The sequence below is a fragment of the Argiope bruennichi genome, chromosome 6 (assembly GCF_947563725.1).
Source record: "Argiope bruennichi chromosome 6, qqArgBrue1.1, whole genome shotgun sequence".
Classification (NCBI taxonomy): Eukaryota; Metazoa; Arthropoda; class Arachnida; order Araneae; family Araneidae; genus Argiope; species Argiope bruennichi.
Window position 1 is genome coordinate 73123740 of NC_079156.1, and position 17147 is coordinate 73140886.

Below are 17147 nucleotides of genomic sequence, written 5' to 3' on the forward strand. Positions count from 1 at the left end.
ATTTTGCAAAAAATATTAAAATTAAATAAAATCAATAATACGGAAAATCTATTTTGAATTTAAAATGGTTTGAAATTTTTTTCCCAGCAGTAATTTGCCTTAAATAATTCAGGAGAAACTTATTGTATTTTTTTAAAAAAGATTGAATTGAACATTTTGACTATTTGTAATCTTTGTTGGAATTGGCAACATTAACTTTATTATCATATAATTTTATCGAATAATTTTAATCAATTCTTAACTACGGTTTAATGTATATATGTAAATATTAGTTAATAATATTAGAAATGCACGTGCTGAATCTATAATAAATAAATGTTTATAAAGCTACGGCCACTCATCCATTTACAATATTGAATGTTGTCATAACCAATTCACAACAGAAATGTTAAAATCTTCGTTAATTTTTGATCCTTCAACTACTTGTTAAAATAGACAGCTTTAGGTCCATTATTCTGCTCTTAAAAGTATTTTTAAAAGAGTTTTTTTTCATCATTTAAAAGTATTATTTTGTTCAAGTATTATTATGTTATCATTAAAAGTATTATTTTGTCAAACTGATTCATTCTGATAATGCGTTTGGTATATCATCACCTCCGATTGTTACAATGCTTTTCAATGATGGAACCTTACAGCGATCAGAACTTATTTTTTCAATAAAACTTAACCTTTACTGAATATCTAATATAACATAAATATCTAAAAATATCTAATAATTAAAATATATTTAATATAAAACACTGATTAAAATCCGTCGGTGCCCAGGCCTAGGGGCAGCGCGTCTTCCCCGTGATCTGGGCGTCTCGGGTTCGAATAATACAGGGTGTTTATAAAGTCCCGGACCCATTTTGATGTTTAATAACTCATAAAATAATAAAGATAGATTTAAATTAATAACATAAATGGTTAAATAGACTCAAAAAGTTTCATGACCCTTGTCAATGAACTTCCACGTGTGCCCCCTTCGTCGCACGGAGAATATCAAGTCGATAGTCAATTTCACGCCAGGTAGCGACAAGCATGTCGGCATCCACAGAGCCATTTGCGCACTTTATGGCGATTAACAATGCCAGAAACATGAAAGGATGCTTCATCGGAGAACATTATGCTCTTCAGAAAATCAGCAGCATCTTCTATCCTCCTTAGCATATCTGTTGCAAAGGCCATCCTCCTAGGCCTATCGTTCGGTTCCAAAACTTGAACAATTTGAACTTTGTATGCATGCAGTCTTAATTTTTTCTTAATAACCTTGTACACCGTCGAAATTGGCATATCCAATTCTGTTGCCGCTGATCTCACAGATATTCTAGGATTGTGTAAAAATGTCTCTCTGATACGCTCAACATCAAAATCACTTGTGCAAGGACGTCTGGAACGTTTCTTATCTTCGATACTTCCAATTTCTAGAAAATTCTTTTTCCACCGCAAGGTGTTGTTTTTGGATGGAGGATCTTTTTGGTAAATTCTGAAATTTCTCTGTGCTTGCACTATCGATTTCATTTCTATGAACCACCATAAAATCTGTGCTTTCTCTTGTGGTGTATGCATTCTCCTTAATATCCGCTCGAATAAAACACCACATACAAAAGTACTACATAGAACAAACACATCAAAAGTAAACATAACATTGCAATAGTTGACAAAAACAAAAGAGAGAAAAATGCAATTGATAGGCAGACAATATATAGAAAAGTACAGATATTTAGACTGGAAAATGAAGTTATCGGAAATTAACCACACGCGCAGACGATATTTACAAAAGTAAAAATATTCAAACCTGAAAAGGAAAATATATGAGTTATTCCATCAATAAATGTCATAAGTGTGTTTATATCTTTATTATTTTATGAGTTATTAAACATCAAAATGGGTCCGGGACTTTATAAACACCCTGTAGTTCGGGCATGGTTGTTCCTTACCCTGTGTTTTATTTGTGAGGTATGTGAAAGAATTCCCCTTTAAAAAGGGGTTGTGCAAGCGAGTGTGTATGTCACCTTCATATGAGATAATAAAGTCAGACTTCTGCCCTCGGGTGATCAGGGGTTCTTACCCTCAGAAGCTACTGCACCCCTCTTCCCTTGATCTCTTGTCTTGGTTTGAATTGGCATTCAGTCCAAGGGGGATAAGCAAAAACAACAACGTGATTAAAATCCAAGAACCTTACTTACCCATTCCACCAAGAAAGAAGCTGGCATTCTCATGCGATACTTTGTACTGCCACGTGACAAACTCGTCCAATTTTCCCCTCACGAAGTCATTGTAGACACTCTTCCCAGTCCTCCTGCAGCCGATGGTCAGTTGAAGGGGCTTCATTGGTTGACGAGGGGGTTGAGGTAGAGGGTCAGGATATTTTGCAAATGCTTGCCGTTTCGCATTGATGTAAAGCTATACAAGAAATGTAATGATATTTGAGAAATGTTATAAATTAGGAAACAATTTTTAATAAATGCTTTCCAAATCAAACTAAAAAATACAATCTAGCTTCAGCAGCTGTTAAGTCTTCATATACCAATGTTTTTAAGGCATTACCTTGTGTAATTTAATTCGCCAATTATTAAGAAAATTTCCGAATCTAAAATCAGACATGGTGTTAACTATCAATTGAAATTTCTTAATGCGAGTTATCCATCCGTAAGAAGATATATGGCAATATTAAATCGTCATCAGGTGACTTTTTCTTTTTTACTTTCTGCAAAAATGAGTTTATATGTCCACTACAACTGTGGTCCAATAGCGAATTTCTAAACTGTTTGAGACAGTCATATACTTCCAATTAAAAAACTTTAAAAAAAATAAAAACGTAAAGTAAATTATACTTGTCGTTATTTTAATCAATATGCGTAAGCCGAAAAAATTGCAATTTTTTGCGATGTTAATCATTGGGGTATTAAACTATTGGACTACTATCAGAATAAAATTTTATGTACCGTAATCTTAAGATAAACTCAGCCCTTGATTCTCTCTCTCTTTGTCTTTGTTTGTTTGTTTGCGTGTTAAAGGGTTAAATCTCCACTTAAAAATTTTTTTCTTCCATAATTACGCTTATCAATTTGTCTTAGTGTATGTGAACAGGATAATTCAAAAATAGAAAGATAATAGAGACATAAACTTTGACACGTAGTCCAATTAATTTAGCACTCAGTTTCTAAATATGCATAAAAAATGTGAGCTATATCTGTCGAAGTAAAAGAATGTATCTGCTAGCAGCTTCAGCGTGTTCCTATGTGAATACGATTAACTGTAACGATGTGCAAATGAAGCTTAATATATATTTTTAACAAAGAATTAATAGACATGCTTGAAATTTTCGACCAAACTTCGAATGGCGAGTAAGAAATCGAACACATTCGATTCTCTTCAATATAAATAACGGTTTTACATGAAATTTGGCATACGGTGGAAGAATATGGAATAGCCTAGGAAAAAACACTGCCATTTTTGCTCAAAGTCCACTTCATATTATATATATATATTCCACAAAATTCGTCGACAAAACTGAATTTATATGGATTCTGAAAATTCGCAAAGGTAGATAGTTATGCTCTAATACCGAGATTAATATATTTTTACTGTATTCAATTTAATCATTCGAGATCATTTAATCATGTATTCGATTTAATCAAATCGAGACATGGAAACCAGTGAGAGTGGCCTCTCCGAAACTTTCTCATGTACTCTCTAACTCTAATGAACTTGTTATGCCAGATAACACCTTGAATGGCATTGGCGTACAATAGTCACGAAATATTAACCTTTGGCGTGAATTTAGCAATTTTACTGAATCTATCGTGTCATCCTTGGCGATTTATTTGGCGATTAATCAATGGTATACGATTGATAGCATCGAAAATCGAATTTGTGTTTTAGACACGCTTCCCTCGATTGTTTGAAACAAAGATTTGACATAAAATTGACTTGTTATCAAAAAATTCAATATCTGATTCGATATATTCAATTTTTTGCGTTTTCGAATGATCACGTTTACGTGTTTCTGAAAGTACAGACCGACAGACAGTCCACCCATTGTTAATTTTGGCTCAAAATTTGACAGGTGTCTACACTATACTTGTTAAATCTGTTTATCGAATCGTATCCATTTACCTCTCATTTTATAGCTGTGTTAACTTATATTCGAAAAGCCAGATAGACAGTCCTCCTCTAAATAGATTTTACTCAAAATTTGATAGAAATCTGCCTATTTGATGCATCGACCGTATACCAAATTTAAACCGTCTTGCTTAAATCGTTTTTGAATCATCTTTGTCACAGACAGACAGGCAGGCAGGTATTATCCAAAAATGTATTTCTCAAACTCAAGGAGGTCTAAAATGTGGAGATTCGTCAAAATCTCGAGTTCAAATTTTTTGACGAATACTATACTTTCTCTATACTAAGTATACGGGGAGGTAAAAATGTGGCAATTTAGATTCAGGATTTTGAAAAGAGTTCTTAATTTCTTTTTATTCTTTCAAAATATTATTAATGAAAATCGTCAGATTAAATCACTGATGTGTCTGTTGTTGATGACGATAAAAAAACTTTTCTATGTAAAAATCATTGCCCTTAAAATTAATTTTGTTCATAAGGGTAAATAAAATTTATTTCGACCATAAAACTCACATCAAGACCTTCTTTCTGACTCCAGGTGAATGCTACATTACTCCACGTGTCGTTGAGAACAAGGCCAGCTACATAAACAGACCACACTTTTTCTCCCGTAGAAACAACAGCATGTACATATATTCCTTTATAAAATACGGCTACTCCTGGAATGCCTTCGATGTCGCCTCCTGTAAGAGCCCCAACAAATGTTGAATGTAATTTACTTAAAATTCTAAATCTTTTCATTTTTCATTGAATAATTTAATATTGCGTGATTGGTAAATTCCTTTAAGTTCAAAATTTAAATTCACAGCGTTCCTAGCAGCGAAATAAGAAAGTTATGAAATTAACAAAAAAAATAAAGAATATTAGCGAAAAATCCAATTAGAAGAATGTATGCTATAATGTGATAGAAATACAGGAAAATGTTTCACGGTGTTATCTGTAAAATTGGCGAAGATATTTCCGATTGAAATGATGAGATTTCCATTACTTGAAAAAGAGTTCGTCCTAAAACTGAAAAATATAATCGTAAAATTGAAAAATGTGTATTCGCAATATATTGGAAAATGTACTCATGTGAACGTCCTTAACTTGGAAAAACTGTAGAATAATACCTTTGAATATATTTTTCAATTTTAGGATAAGCAAATTTTTTCCCTTCTAATTCGAGATAATTTTTAAAACAGATATACTATGTTTTGCTCTTAGGTAAACAGATAAAAAAAACCTCTAATAATGAATTCGAGAAAGGGAAATACTTTGATGTATGAAATATTTTTTTATTATCACGAATTATTTATTATTTTCAAAGTAATATCGACTTCACATTGAACAGAAGAATGCTTTCTATTGAAGCATAAAAGGAATTAGATAAACAGTTTTGTTAGGAATGTTCATTTTACTTTCAATATAATTAAAAAATAATATTGAAAGTATTTGAACTATTATAATATTATAATAATTTAAACCATTAATATCCGCAATAAAGTAGCTGCTATCATCAAACGATAACTTGTATATCTGGTGATTCAACGTAAAAACCTGCGGATGTGAGCGAATCAATAGTTTGGTCTTGATACATTGGCATTGGCTGAATGCAGACTATTGTAGCTCGAGTCACTGGCATCAAATCACTGCATTGAGTCATTGCTTACTGATAAAAGTTATCTGTGAATAGAATCACTATAAAATCACTTGTAGGTAACTATTTTGAAAACAGAAAAAAGTTATGATGATAACAAAATCATGAGCCGAACTCTTAACAATAAGGATTAAAGCTTTTATTCCCTCAATGTTATCTTTTCAAATTGCCCAGTTTTAACGAGTCATCCATATTTCGGACCACAGTGATCAATCATACTAACCCTTTAAAAGACCATTTTTTCTAGTTGTGGTATATTAAAATATTTTTAGAATTGGGATTGGCTTAAGAAAAGAGATTCATTTAACTTATTAGAAAAATTTAATTTGATTAATTAATAATTAAGTGACAAATGAAAACACGGTATTTTGTGTGAGATAAGGAACTGAAGTTTCTGTCTGATTGATAAATGCGTCAGGACTTATTCCAATCTATATAACTTCATTCGAAAATTAATAAATTTGGTGGGAATCATACTTCCCATGACCCTAGAAAGGGTTAAGGAGATATTTGTTGTTCTTGTTTCCTATGGCACTTGCCATAGACAAGCCCGCTGTTACGAAGACAGCAATTTTAAGCCTGTGGGGGAGCGTCTCTTGCTTTTATAGTATCGCCAAGAGAACGACTTAGCTACCCACACGTCACAACCCTTTTTACGGGGCGGACTTCATTCAAGCAATTTATTCCCTCATCCACAGATCGTAATTTAGACCTGAATCAGAGAACGATCACCCCTGATCCAGTGCCCCCAGTGGTATTACTCTCGACATGGAGGACTTTGTGACCACGACAGATTTATACGCGCGTCAGCCACCAAGCACGCGGGGAATCTTCGACCGGCGGGGTTTGAATTCGCAACCTAAGGGACGCGAATCCAACGCTCGACCAACCAGGCTATCCCGGCCTTAAGGAGATATTTAATATCTGTTATTATAATCTATAATAATTGATGTACTATCTATAATTTGTTACCCTTTCTGATTTCAGCGATACACCGAGTTTAACATGAGAATGACAAGAAAGAACCTACCTGTACTGAAGAGATATCTTTTACTGTCATCTTTCCTATCAAACAGCAACTTTCCAAAGATGCTTGCTGAAAAACCGTGTTTGCAGTTGATGGGATTGCGCCAACACTTATTGTGCTCTTCTGAAGCTTTTCCTTTCACCGCTTTCGTCAGGTCATTCAATTTTAAGCAAGATCTTTCTGGTTTTGCTTCGTTGTCCCCGAAATCTGCTGATGTACCAAAGCCCTCTGGACCATCTTCAGACGAATGTACCGGGCCATCGTTATACACAGGTGTACCAGCTTCAGTGAGATCAGATAAATGGAACGAAGAAGTAGCCGAGTAACGCGTATCTGTAAGTTATTAAAGGTTATATTTATCTGACTCTATTGCCATAGTTAGGCTATAGGGAAAATCAATCTCCTTAATGCCTTGGGAAATCTTTAAACCAAAATTTAATTTATCAAATGTATTTTAACTCGTCGGATTTTATTAACCAAAGATTTTGAACAAGCTGGTATTATAATATTTGATATAAAAACATACGTTGAAGTAGCTTTAAAATGTAAAATGTAAACTAACTCTTTTCAATGAACTAATATCTGAAATAGAGACAGAGAAAAGTCAAAATAATAAAAATAATCTAGAAATACATGCATTTTAAAATGGTTTTAATAAGATTATTTAATTGCTTATTCTATTTCTACAAGACTAAAAAAAGGTAAACAATATGCAGTGAATTGCGAATTTTATTTCCGATAAAGAAACCTATTGCTTTCTACTTTCTAATCTATACAAGACTAATAGTCGACAAAGAACAAGCACTTGATTTCGTGATTTGTTTCTAAGGGATCTACAGGATTCTACTTCTGTTAATACCTGAAGGATCTGGCGTAGTCGTTGCAGGAGTAGTTGTAGTTGGTGGCTTTGTTGTTGTGGTTCTTTTTGTAGTCGTAGTGGGTTTTGGGGTTGTGGTTGTAGTAGTAGTTGTCGTCGTCGTAGTTGGAGCTTTTGTTGTTGTAGTTGTCGGCTCAGTTGTGGTACTAGGAGTCGTTGTTGTTGTAGGCTCTGTTGTCGTTGTTGTTGTTGGCTCTGGAGTAGTGGTTGTCGGTTCTGGCGTTGTTGTCGGTTCTTCGGTTGTTGTTGGTTCCAGAGTTGTTGTTGTTCCTACTTCAGTAGTCGTCGTTACGATTGTTGTAGTTGTAGCTTCAGTAGTTGGCACAACTTTTGGCGGCTCGGGGGTCATCATGGCAGTTGTCCTTTTCAGAGAATCGTCTGGAAACATTCATTGATCTTCGAATTGTTTCTTTTTCCCAAAATTTTCTTATATTTATGTCTAACTAATTGAAATCGATAACATATTTTGCCTTTGTATAAAGCTGTCTTACTGTACATTTCAATTTCACCTGAAATTTTGCTTACACTGGGATTTTTTTTGAAACAAGATAGATTTATCAAACAAAAAAATGTAGACAACGTATAACAAATAACTAGATTTTCTAACATATAATTAAAGCATATGCCTATTAACCATTTTCTCATGTTTTTTTATCCAATTGTTTGATTTTGAAGTAGATTTATCCTTTAATTCTAGAAATTATATTTTAAAGTGAGTATCCAGTATTAATATTTAGACATTGATTCTAATTTTAAAAATCTATTCAATTACACAAAGTGAATACTGTGAAAAGAAAATATTTATTTCCGAATATCCCAATTTTGGTAATTAATTGTATAAAATATAGAGGATATATATTATTATCATGTAACGTACAATTTAAATATACTCTATGCTTTAAATGAAAATTATAACACAAAATTTAATAAATGATATAGGTATATAAATTTTTATCATACATCTGTAATGTTAAAAGTTCAAAAATAAGATATATTTTTTTAAAAGCTGACTTAAACATTCAATTTATAGAATATTTAAGTCAATTTTTGGAGTTTTCAAAAATAGAAGGATATATAATAAAAGTAAAACAAAATGCAAATGCATCATAACACCTTGCAAATACTAAAATATACAAAGGAAACTGCATGAAAATATTCCTTATTTGGATAAAATCGATTTTCTTTTGACTATTTAGTAAAATAATGATATTATTTTGACATGAAATATCATGACAGCTAATTGGAAAACTCGAAATTTTCCATGTTTCAATGAAAAACTCCACAAATAAAGAAAAATAGAAAATAATATTAAACATATTAATTTTTTCAAAAGTGGCATCACGAGAAAAATCTAGAATTGATACATCATGTAGTACAATCTAAATGACAGATTTATAAGGATATGATTTTCTAATTTCAGTTATCTTCTGTTATTCTTCACATTCTGAAAAAGAAAAAAAAACATTAGGATGCATAAAAACATAATAATATTAATTTTAATTGTTAAATTTTCAGACTATATTTTTTAAGCTTTTAAATATCAGAAGATTGTAAAGAGCAAGGATTGAAACCCGAACTGTTTTAGTTTATTCGTATTGGCTGATCTTTTACAGTTCATAGCTTGAACCCACAAATAAAACTGTATTTGTTTAACTTATTATTTTTTTTTTACAAAACTTTTTATTATTTATCATATATAATAAAAAGTTCTCACCTTTTTAACGAAACGACTTTTCTCGCCATTAAGATACTCATCGCCCAAAATGTCTGTGGTGAAATCTTATAAGCCAGTTAACAACTACGCTGCCCGAGCAATTGCTTTTGTATCATGGTCATGTTACTGGACTGCGAACCACAAGGTCCCAGGTTTTATCCTCGCGCATCACAATCCGCATATGTCATCATAGAGTTAATATTGAAAAAAAAAAGAATAAAGATGCTGCTATTATCATCACCCACATAGAATGAACATTTTCTTTATAGAGAAAAAAAACCCCGGTGAACTCTTCAGAATTTATTTTTAATTACTTTTTTGTGGAAAATTGCAGAAATTTTTAACAAAAAAAAAAAGGATATAAAAATTCCGGAGCATTCTCTGAACCTTAGTTACGCATGCATTAACAGTATCCAAAACTCAAATTTGAATTTTAGATACGCTTTCTCAACCGATTGATACAAAAATTTGACTCCAAATTGCACTTGTAGTCACAAAATCCCATACCAAATTTGATATATAGTCATGGCGTTTTTGAATTATCGCGTTTACATGTTTCTGAAAATACAGAAAGACAGACAGTCAACTCCTTACTGGATTTCCTTAAAAATTTGACAGGTATCATCTATTCTACAGATGATAAATCTGTGCACCGAATTTTATCTATCTAGCTTTCTTCGTTTTGTAGTAATCGTGTTCACATATATTCGAACAGTCGCACAGACCTTCTGAGCGGGTTTTGCTTAAATTTAATAGAAATCTACAAAACCGAACACCAAATTTCACCAATCTGTATCAAAGCGTTTAGGAGTTATCTTTGTTCCAGACAGACAGACGGACGACGGACATTTTCTAAAAATGCGATTTTCGAATCATGGAGGTTAAAATATAGAGATTCGTCAAAATGTCGAGTTCGAATTTTTTGACGGTTTCTATACATATAAATATCGAATTTTTTGATAACAACAATATTATTTCTACTTATACGAGAAAGTAAAAAGATGGATAAACTAAATAACAGTGGCAAAGGTAATAGCGATAGATGTAATTTAACCCTTTCTAAGGCCGTGGGAAGTATGCTTCCCACCAATTTTATCAATCTTTGTATGAAATTATGTAGGTTGGCATAAGTTCTGACAATTGTTTTTACAAAGACAGAAACTTAGATGCTTCAGTTCTTTATCTTACACAAAATGACGTGTCTTGATTTGTTACTTAATTATTAATTAACCAAATTAAATTTATCTAATAAGCTAAATAAATCCCTTTTCTTATTCTAATTTCAAGCCTAAAAATATTTTAACATAATATGACTAGAAAAAAAAATGGCCCTTTAAAGAGTTAACAGAAAATAATCTTGATATTTCAGTGGGAGAAAAGGCACTGCTAGAAAATTTTTAAGCATTGATTGGAGAAATAATTGTACATAAATGTATTTTATGTTATTAAGCTATTTTTTTTTAATTTTAAGAAGGTATAAATATTTTTGTGCCATTATTTGTTCAGAAGTTAAGACGGAAAAATGTAAAATCTTTCAAATCTATATCATCCTTTTCAGAGGTCCACAGAACATTTTTGAGGACACATTAAATCCTTCTATCTGATAAAGCAGCGATTCTCAACCTGTGGGGCAGGCTCCTCTAGGGGGGCACGAGTACATTAGAAGGGGGGCACAGGAATATCCAAGAGAAAATATTATTTAAAAAAATTGATTAACTGACTGAAAGGAAAGCTCACATACACATAGAAAACAAAATATATTTCGACATATTTAATAACTTATTAAAGTAAAACAACTTACTAAATCATAACTTACTTAATCAAAACATACTAAATTAAAAGCAAATTTAATAATTATTAGTGACTTCCTTGGGCCTGTCTTGCAGAGCAAAGTTTTTCGAGGGAACGCTTAATATTAGAAATAGCTCTCACTTCTGTTTCTATATTTTGTCTTCAAAGAAGCCACAGCAGAAAATCCAGTTTCACAAAGGTAGGATGTTGAATGGTAATAGAATGTGAAATGTCCTTGTTTTTAGTGCAGAAAAATCATTCTTACTCCTGCCCAAAATTCAAATAGTGATTTATTACTAAATTGTCTTTTAGTTTCGCTACTTGTCGTGAAGTCTATGAATTTTTCTTATCATCAATTGAGAGTCTTTTGGAAGTCTTATGAAATGGATTCCTAATCCACTCGTAACTTGCTATCAGTTTGTCGTCAGCATGAAAATACTTCTTAAAATTCTTTGTCAGCATGGCTAAATGACTTTCAATGGTTACAAAATAACTTTTACATGTTCTTCTTCAGCCTTATCAGTTTTAGTACAATCATCCACATTTGCAAACATTGTTAGATTTTTTGCTTTAAATTTCTGCTCCACAATTTCAATTTTCTACAAAAAGCATTAACTTTATCACTCGTATGTGTATTTGCACCTTGAAGTTGAAGATAATTAATTTCACCAATATGTCAACCAAGTACCTCAATTTCATCACAAATAAACAATCGCGAAAATTCTCGACCTCCTGTCTGTTTTCTTCTTCTAAGGAAAGAACAATTTCTTCTTTTAACGAATTCATAAACACGTTGCAAAAATTTCCCATGTCATGACCATCTTGCCTCGCAATAAAATAGTAACGCTGAATGTACTGAACACATGTCTTTACAAAGTGCGGGAAAGATTATCGATTTCAGGGGTCTTATTTTTATATAATTTACTACGGTTACAACCGTAATTAACACAATATTCAAACCAGGAGTCATTTCTTTCGAAGCCAAAGCTTCTCTGTGGATCATGCAATGTGTGCATTAAGGCGATTTTTTGTTTTACAAGTGTTTGTATACCTTGGAATCTTCCGGACATTGAACGAACACCATCGGTGCATATTCCGACGCAATTTTTCCATTCTATGTTTGCCTCGTTCATAAAATCATTTAAAATAGCAAATAATGCGAACGCTGATGTTTTGAGTTCTATTGGTTTGCAGAAAAGTAGTTTTTCTTCTACTGACATACTATCACAAATTCGAACATAGGAATTAATTGAGCATCTTTATTACTATCTGTTACTTCGTCAAGTTGTATTAAAAACAATTTGTCACGCAACTTCGAGAAAAGCTGACACTGTACATCTTCAGCTATATCACCAATTCGACGAGCAACAGTATTATTTGAAAGAGATATGTTTTGAAAAATTGTATTTTTGAATTGTATGTTTTGAATTGTTTTGAAAAAATATCTCCAAACATAGTTTCTACAATCTCAATTGCTGCTAGCAAAATTTTTGAATTGTATGTTTTGAAAAATTATCTCCAAACATAGTTTCTACAATCTCAATTGCTGCTGGCAAAATAAGCTCTTCCCCAATATTTTATATGAACTTTGTAAGATGCAATTAAAGCTTTTTTATTCACAGACAAAGTTTCTTTAAAAAATGATTTTTGCTTTTTATTTGATTTTAATTTTAATTCGAAAAATTTTCTGGGTTTGTTGACGCACTCACTATGAAGCTTTTCCAAATGTCGTTTAAGTTTATTAGGTTTCATGTTATCTGTGGCTAACATTTTTTGAGCAAATGATACACAGGGGCCTTTTTTCTTCATTTACTTCAGTACTGGTAAACCCAAAATTTAAGTATTCTTGAGAATATTACCTTGATTTTATTTTCGGAACCACGCTCTTCTGTGTACTTGTTGATGTTTGACTACTGTCTGATGCTTGCTTACTTCCGCTTAAAAATTTATTCATGAGTCTGTATAAATCTGCTGCCGTGAATATTTAATATGGTGAATTACAATTAACACGAAAACATATATAATATACACATTCACGATAGATTTGATAGCGATAAAAGGATCGACTCGAATGAGACTGGCTGGAATTGAAACTTGCGTTAGCGAACATTTTCCTTCTTCCTATGAGAAAACATTTGCTACGCGCATGCCTTCCACAAATATTGCTTATTTTTTCACTTTTGTTTTGTCATGTTTCTGTTTTATTTCTTTTATTATTCGAAAAAATGTATTCCCAATTTCTAAATTTAGCTCACCCCGTCTAGGTTAACTTCCATTTACTTTCATATTCGTTTATGTTATCTCCCTGTTTGGATTTCATTTGAAATATAATATTTCAATTTTCTCCGCTTTCATTCGCTTCATCTGTTCATCGCCCGCTTGTCCAAAATGCAAGATATGGTTTCTCGCCAACGTTGGCTCACTTTTACTCTTGTTTTGGCAGTTAGTTAAAAATAATTTAAAAACAGAATTCAAAATACTCAATATACATTATTGTTGTATACATTTTATTGTAAGCGGGGGACGCGATGAAAATTATGATTGAAAACTGGGCCACGAATACTGAAAGGTTGAGAAACGCTGTGCTAAAGAGTATGTGTATTAAATTTCGTTTGAATCCTTCAAGGAGCGCGGAATTGTATATGGTTCAAATATACATTCAAACGGATTTTCAAATTACAAACAGACATATTGATAAAGAAAAACTAGATCAATCCGAGACATCATTGAAATGCTGAGTACTTTTTTCTTTCTGATATATGCCTGTCTGTTTGTTAATATTTCATCAGATATTGAAAACAATAAACAGAATTCTAAAGAATTACTCAATGATATTTTCCTTCATGTAATTGAAAAAAATGTGTCTTGGAAGTATTGCGTGCACACATCCGAGTTGTAAATCATATATTTTTCATTCAACGCTCATATTTTCCTCCCTCTGTTTTGAAAAACAAATCTAATCGTTCAGAAAATGTTTTTCAAAAATTAATGCCTACGTTGTTACATCACAAAAAGTAAGAAATAAATGGATTATTCTGGGGATATTCAATAAAGAATGAAACGAGTTGGAAAAAAGAAAACAACACACACAATAGAAATGTTGATTCCTCAATAGCAACAAGAATACACAATGCAATAAATTAAAAATTCATTGCTCAATGACATCAAACTCCAAAATCGATATTAAATGATGAATGTTTATCCTTCTAGTTTTTTTTCGAATTCATTATTGATATTTGTCATGCAATCATTTTTAATAAAGGCTAGTTAAGTATCTGAAGTACACAGAAAAACATAATTGGTCTTTGCATTGAAAATATTATCAAATTTATGATAGCATTTAAGAAATATGACTTCAAAACTGTGGTATTGTTACAAACCTGTAATTTTGCTACCCGGCACAAATAGTGTCATCCTGAAAAAAAACCCCGCTAAAACCTTTGTAAGATCTGTCCTGTGCGTGCTGAGCTTGGCGACCATTTGGCGACTTGGCGACAAATTTGGCGAGTTTGGCGACTAAATGGATAATACCGGAAAGTTCGAGAAGTTTCACGATCCATCCCTTAATAACCGAGATACACCCAGGTACGTCCTGATTGGTCTGAAGATTCTAGCCCCGCTTCCCGGAACTATAAAAGACAGGCAATCTGAAGCTGCGAAGAAGTTGTGTGTGTATCGTCTGAAGTCGTGTGTATAGTCAGAGGCGGTGTGTGGTGAGAGTCGGAGTCGCCGACACGTAGAGAAACTGGAGGATTAGACAGGAAGAAAGCTGCTGAACTAGCAATTAAATGTGCTGCGCTAATACAATTGATTAGCGGTATTTGTTGTAGAAGAAAAATTTTCGTAACAGTATTGTTGGGAACGTACATCTATTCAAGTTATTATGCATCCAGATGAATATGTTTTCCCGATTCTGTTTTTATTTTGAATAAATTCTTGTGAAATTGTAGACGTATAACAAAAGGAATTGCGCACTATCTAAAATTTAACTGCATGTTGGTCTATAATTTTCCTCCTGATAGATTTGCAAGGGATTCCCAAATTGAACTCTTTGCACTCGGATGGTGACTCTCGCTCATCATTCAAGATGGTGCATCATTTTGACGTTTTATTTATATATTTATTTAATTTTGATTGTTAAAAATACCTACAGAGTAGTAAAAAGATGCAAATGAATTAAACGGGAGAATTCAACTTAAAACAATTATATATATTGTTACGGATCACCTGGTTAGCTTGTATGGTGTGAAAACACAATCAGCAGGCATCAGTAGAAAACAACAACGGCGTTTATTAAACACAAAGACACAAACGACGAATACAAAGACAACTATATACAGCCGAGATGTACACAGGGCAGCACACAGCAGCACTCTACAGCAAACAGTAATCCACAAGTAGTAATCGATCACAGCACACAAAGCGGCCATACAGAATCCAGCAGGAGAGGGGATCCTCGGAGCTTCGTCCTACGATCTCTCCAAACGGCTAAGTTCTCACCGTCTTCATGCTTTAGCTGTATCCAACTGTCGACTCACTACCACACGACTCGCTACTCCACATACAGCTTGATGTTGCTTCCACAATAGACAACAGGACTCGGCACACAGCCCAGTTCAGCAATAGCTTGGGCTCCACACACGCTGGCACTCCGCCGTTGCTTGGCTATCCTCTCGAAGACTCGTTTACGATTCCAATCTGGTTCATTGCAGCTTGAGACTACCGTCCTTTTATAGTTCTCGGGAGGTAGGCCGAGAACCTTCAAGGCCAATCAGGTGCATCTCGGTTTCTAATGGATGGATCGTTAAAATTCTCGAAGTTTCCAACATTATAACTATTTTGTCGCCAAGCTCTGGGATCACTGGATCGGCACCCGAGAAGCATCCAATACAGATGATTGTAAATCAGTCTTTAGGTGAATAATTATGCATCGAATTTCTTTTCCGAATACAAAGGGCAAATTCATTGACAAATATCACGAAACTTACCATGAACTGAGTTCAATGTGCACATCCATGTGATAATTTTAAATGTTCATGATATAATTAAATCTTCGTTGGAAAGTTGACTGTTAAAAGAATATCGATGGAATTTCTCTCTTTAACTTATCCATCTATTAAGCATTATTTAGGAACATCCATCGGATTCCAATTTGTTTTAAAAACTTTTGTTTTAGATGTAAATTTAAGTGTAAGTTTTCACTTCTTTTTCAATTTAGTTTAGTATCTTGAAATGTTAGATAAAATCTATGGACAGTATGATTGATTATATTTCTAACAGCAAAATGTTTACAAAGCAAACATTTATTACTCCATTTATTCTGTTTTAAATAATTTTCTCTCTTGATAGCTAAGCCCATTTTTTCACATCTAAATCAAATAATAATAAACAATGTAAATATCCTATTTTCAAAGGATTTATGAAAAGGGACATTTCATAATTTTCATTTTATTAGGAAGACTGGTGAAAGCAGACATCCAACAAACCTTTTGCCATATAATAATGGAAGGACATTTCAGAAAAGAATTACAAACCCTGTCTTTCTTTGAGGGCAATCTTTCCTGGGATAAAGAAGTTAAATGTTATGGCTTGATTCTTGATAACAAATTTATTTTCAAAAATAACGTCAAATGTAAAACTGAACAAAAAAAATGCATCTATTATTTCCATTAATAAGTTGAACTTCCCCACTTTCACTATATAATAAAGTTCTTCTATTAAAAGACATCCTGTGTCTGATCCTCACCTACTTCTAACTGGGATTTTGCGGCTAAAATGCATCTTAAGGAAGTTCAAATTATGCGAAACAAATTACTCAAAATAATTGAAAATTCATCCAAATTTTAAATGCAATGATGTCTTTAATGAGAATTTAAAAATACTAAAAAAATTGAAGATCACATTAAAGCAGTTTTCTAGGAAATGTTTCAGCTAACTAATCAAAAGTAAAAATTCTACCATCAAATCCAATTAACTCACAACTCCGCAAAAT

At 32.7% G+C, this 17147-nt stretch overlaps 1 protein-coding gene and 1 long non-coding RNA gene across 3 annotated transcripts in view; both read right to left on the minus strand.

Annotated features, from left to right (window-relative positions):
* Positions 1–8341, minus strand: part of LOC129972998 (uncharacterized) — a 62103-nt gene extending 53762 nt beyond the window's left edge. For both annotated transcript variants that reach the window (XM_056087334.1, XM_056087333.1), the window contains exons 1-4: positions 7633–8341; positions 6777–7106; positions 4621–4790; positions 2169–2385 (exon numbers count right to left, since the gene is read on the minus strand). In XM_056087334.1, coding sequence (XP_055943309.1) covers positions 2169–2385; positions 4621–4790; positions 6777–7106; positions 7633–8038 — 1123 coding nt within the window. In that variant the 5' untranslated portion in view covers positions 8039–8341. The remainder of the gene's footprint in view (positions 1–2168; positions 2386–4620; positions 4791–6776; positions 7107–7632) is intronic.
* Positions 8342–8618: 277 nt separating this feature from the next.
* Positions 8619–17147, minus strand: part of LOC129972999 (uncharacterized) — a 52294-nt gene continuing 43765 nt past the window's right edge. Inside the window, exon 3 of the long non-coding RNA XR_008784925.1 lies at positions 8619–9094. This is a non-coding gene — a long non-coding RNA (uncharacterized LOC129972999). The remainder of the gene's footprint in view (positions 9095–17147) is intronic.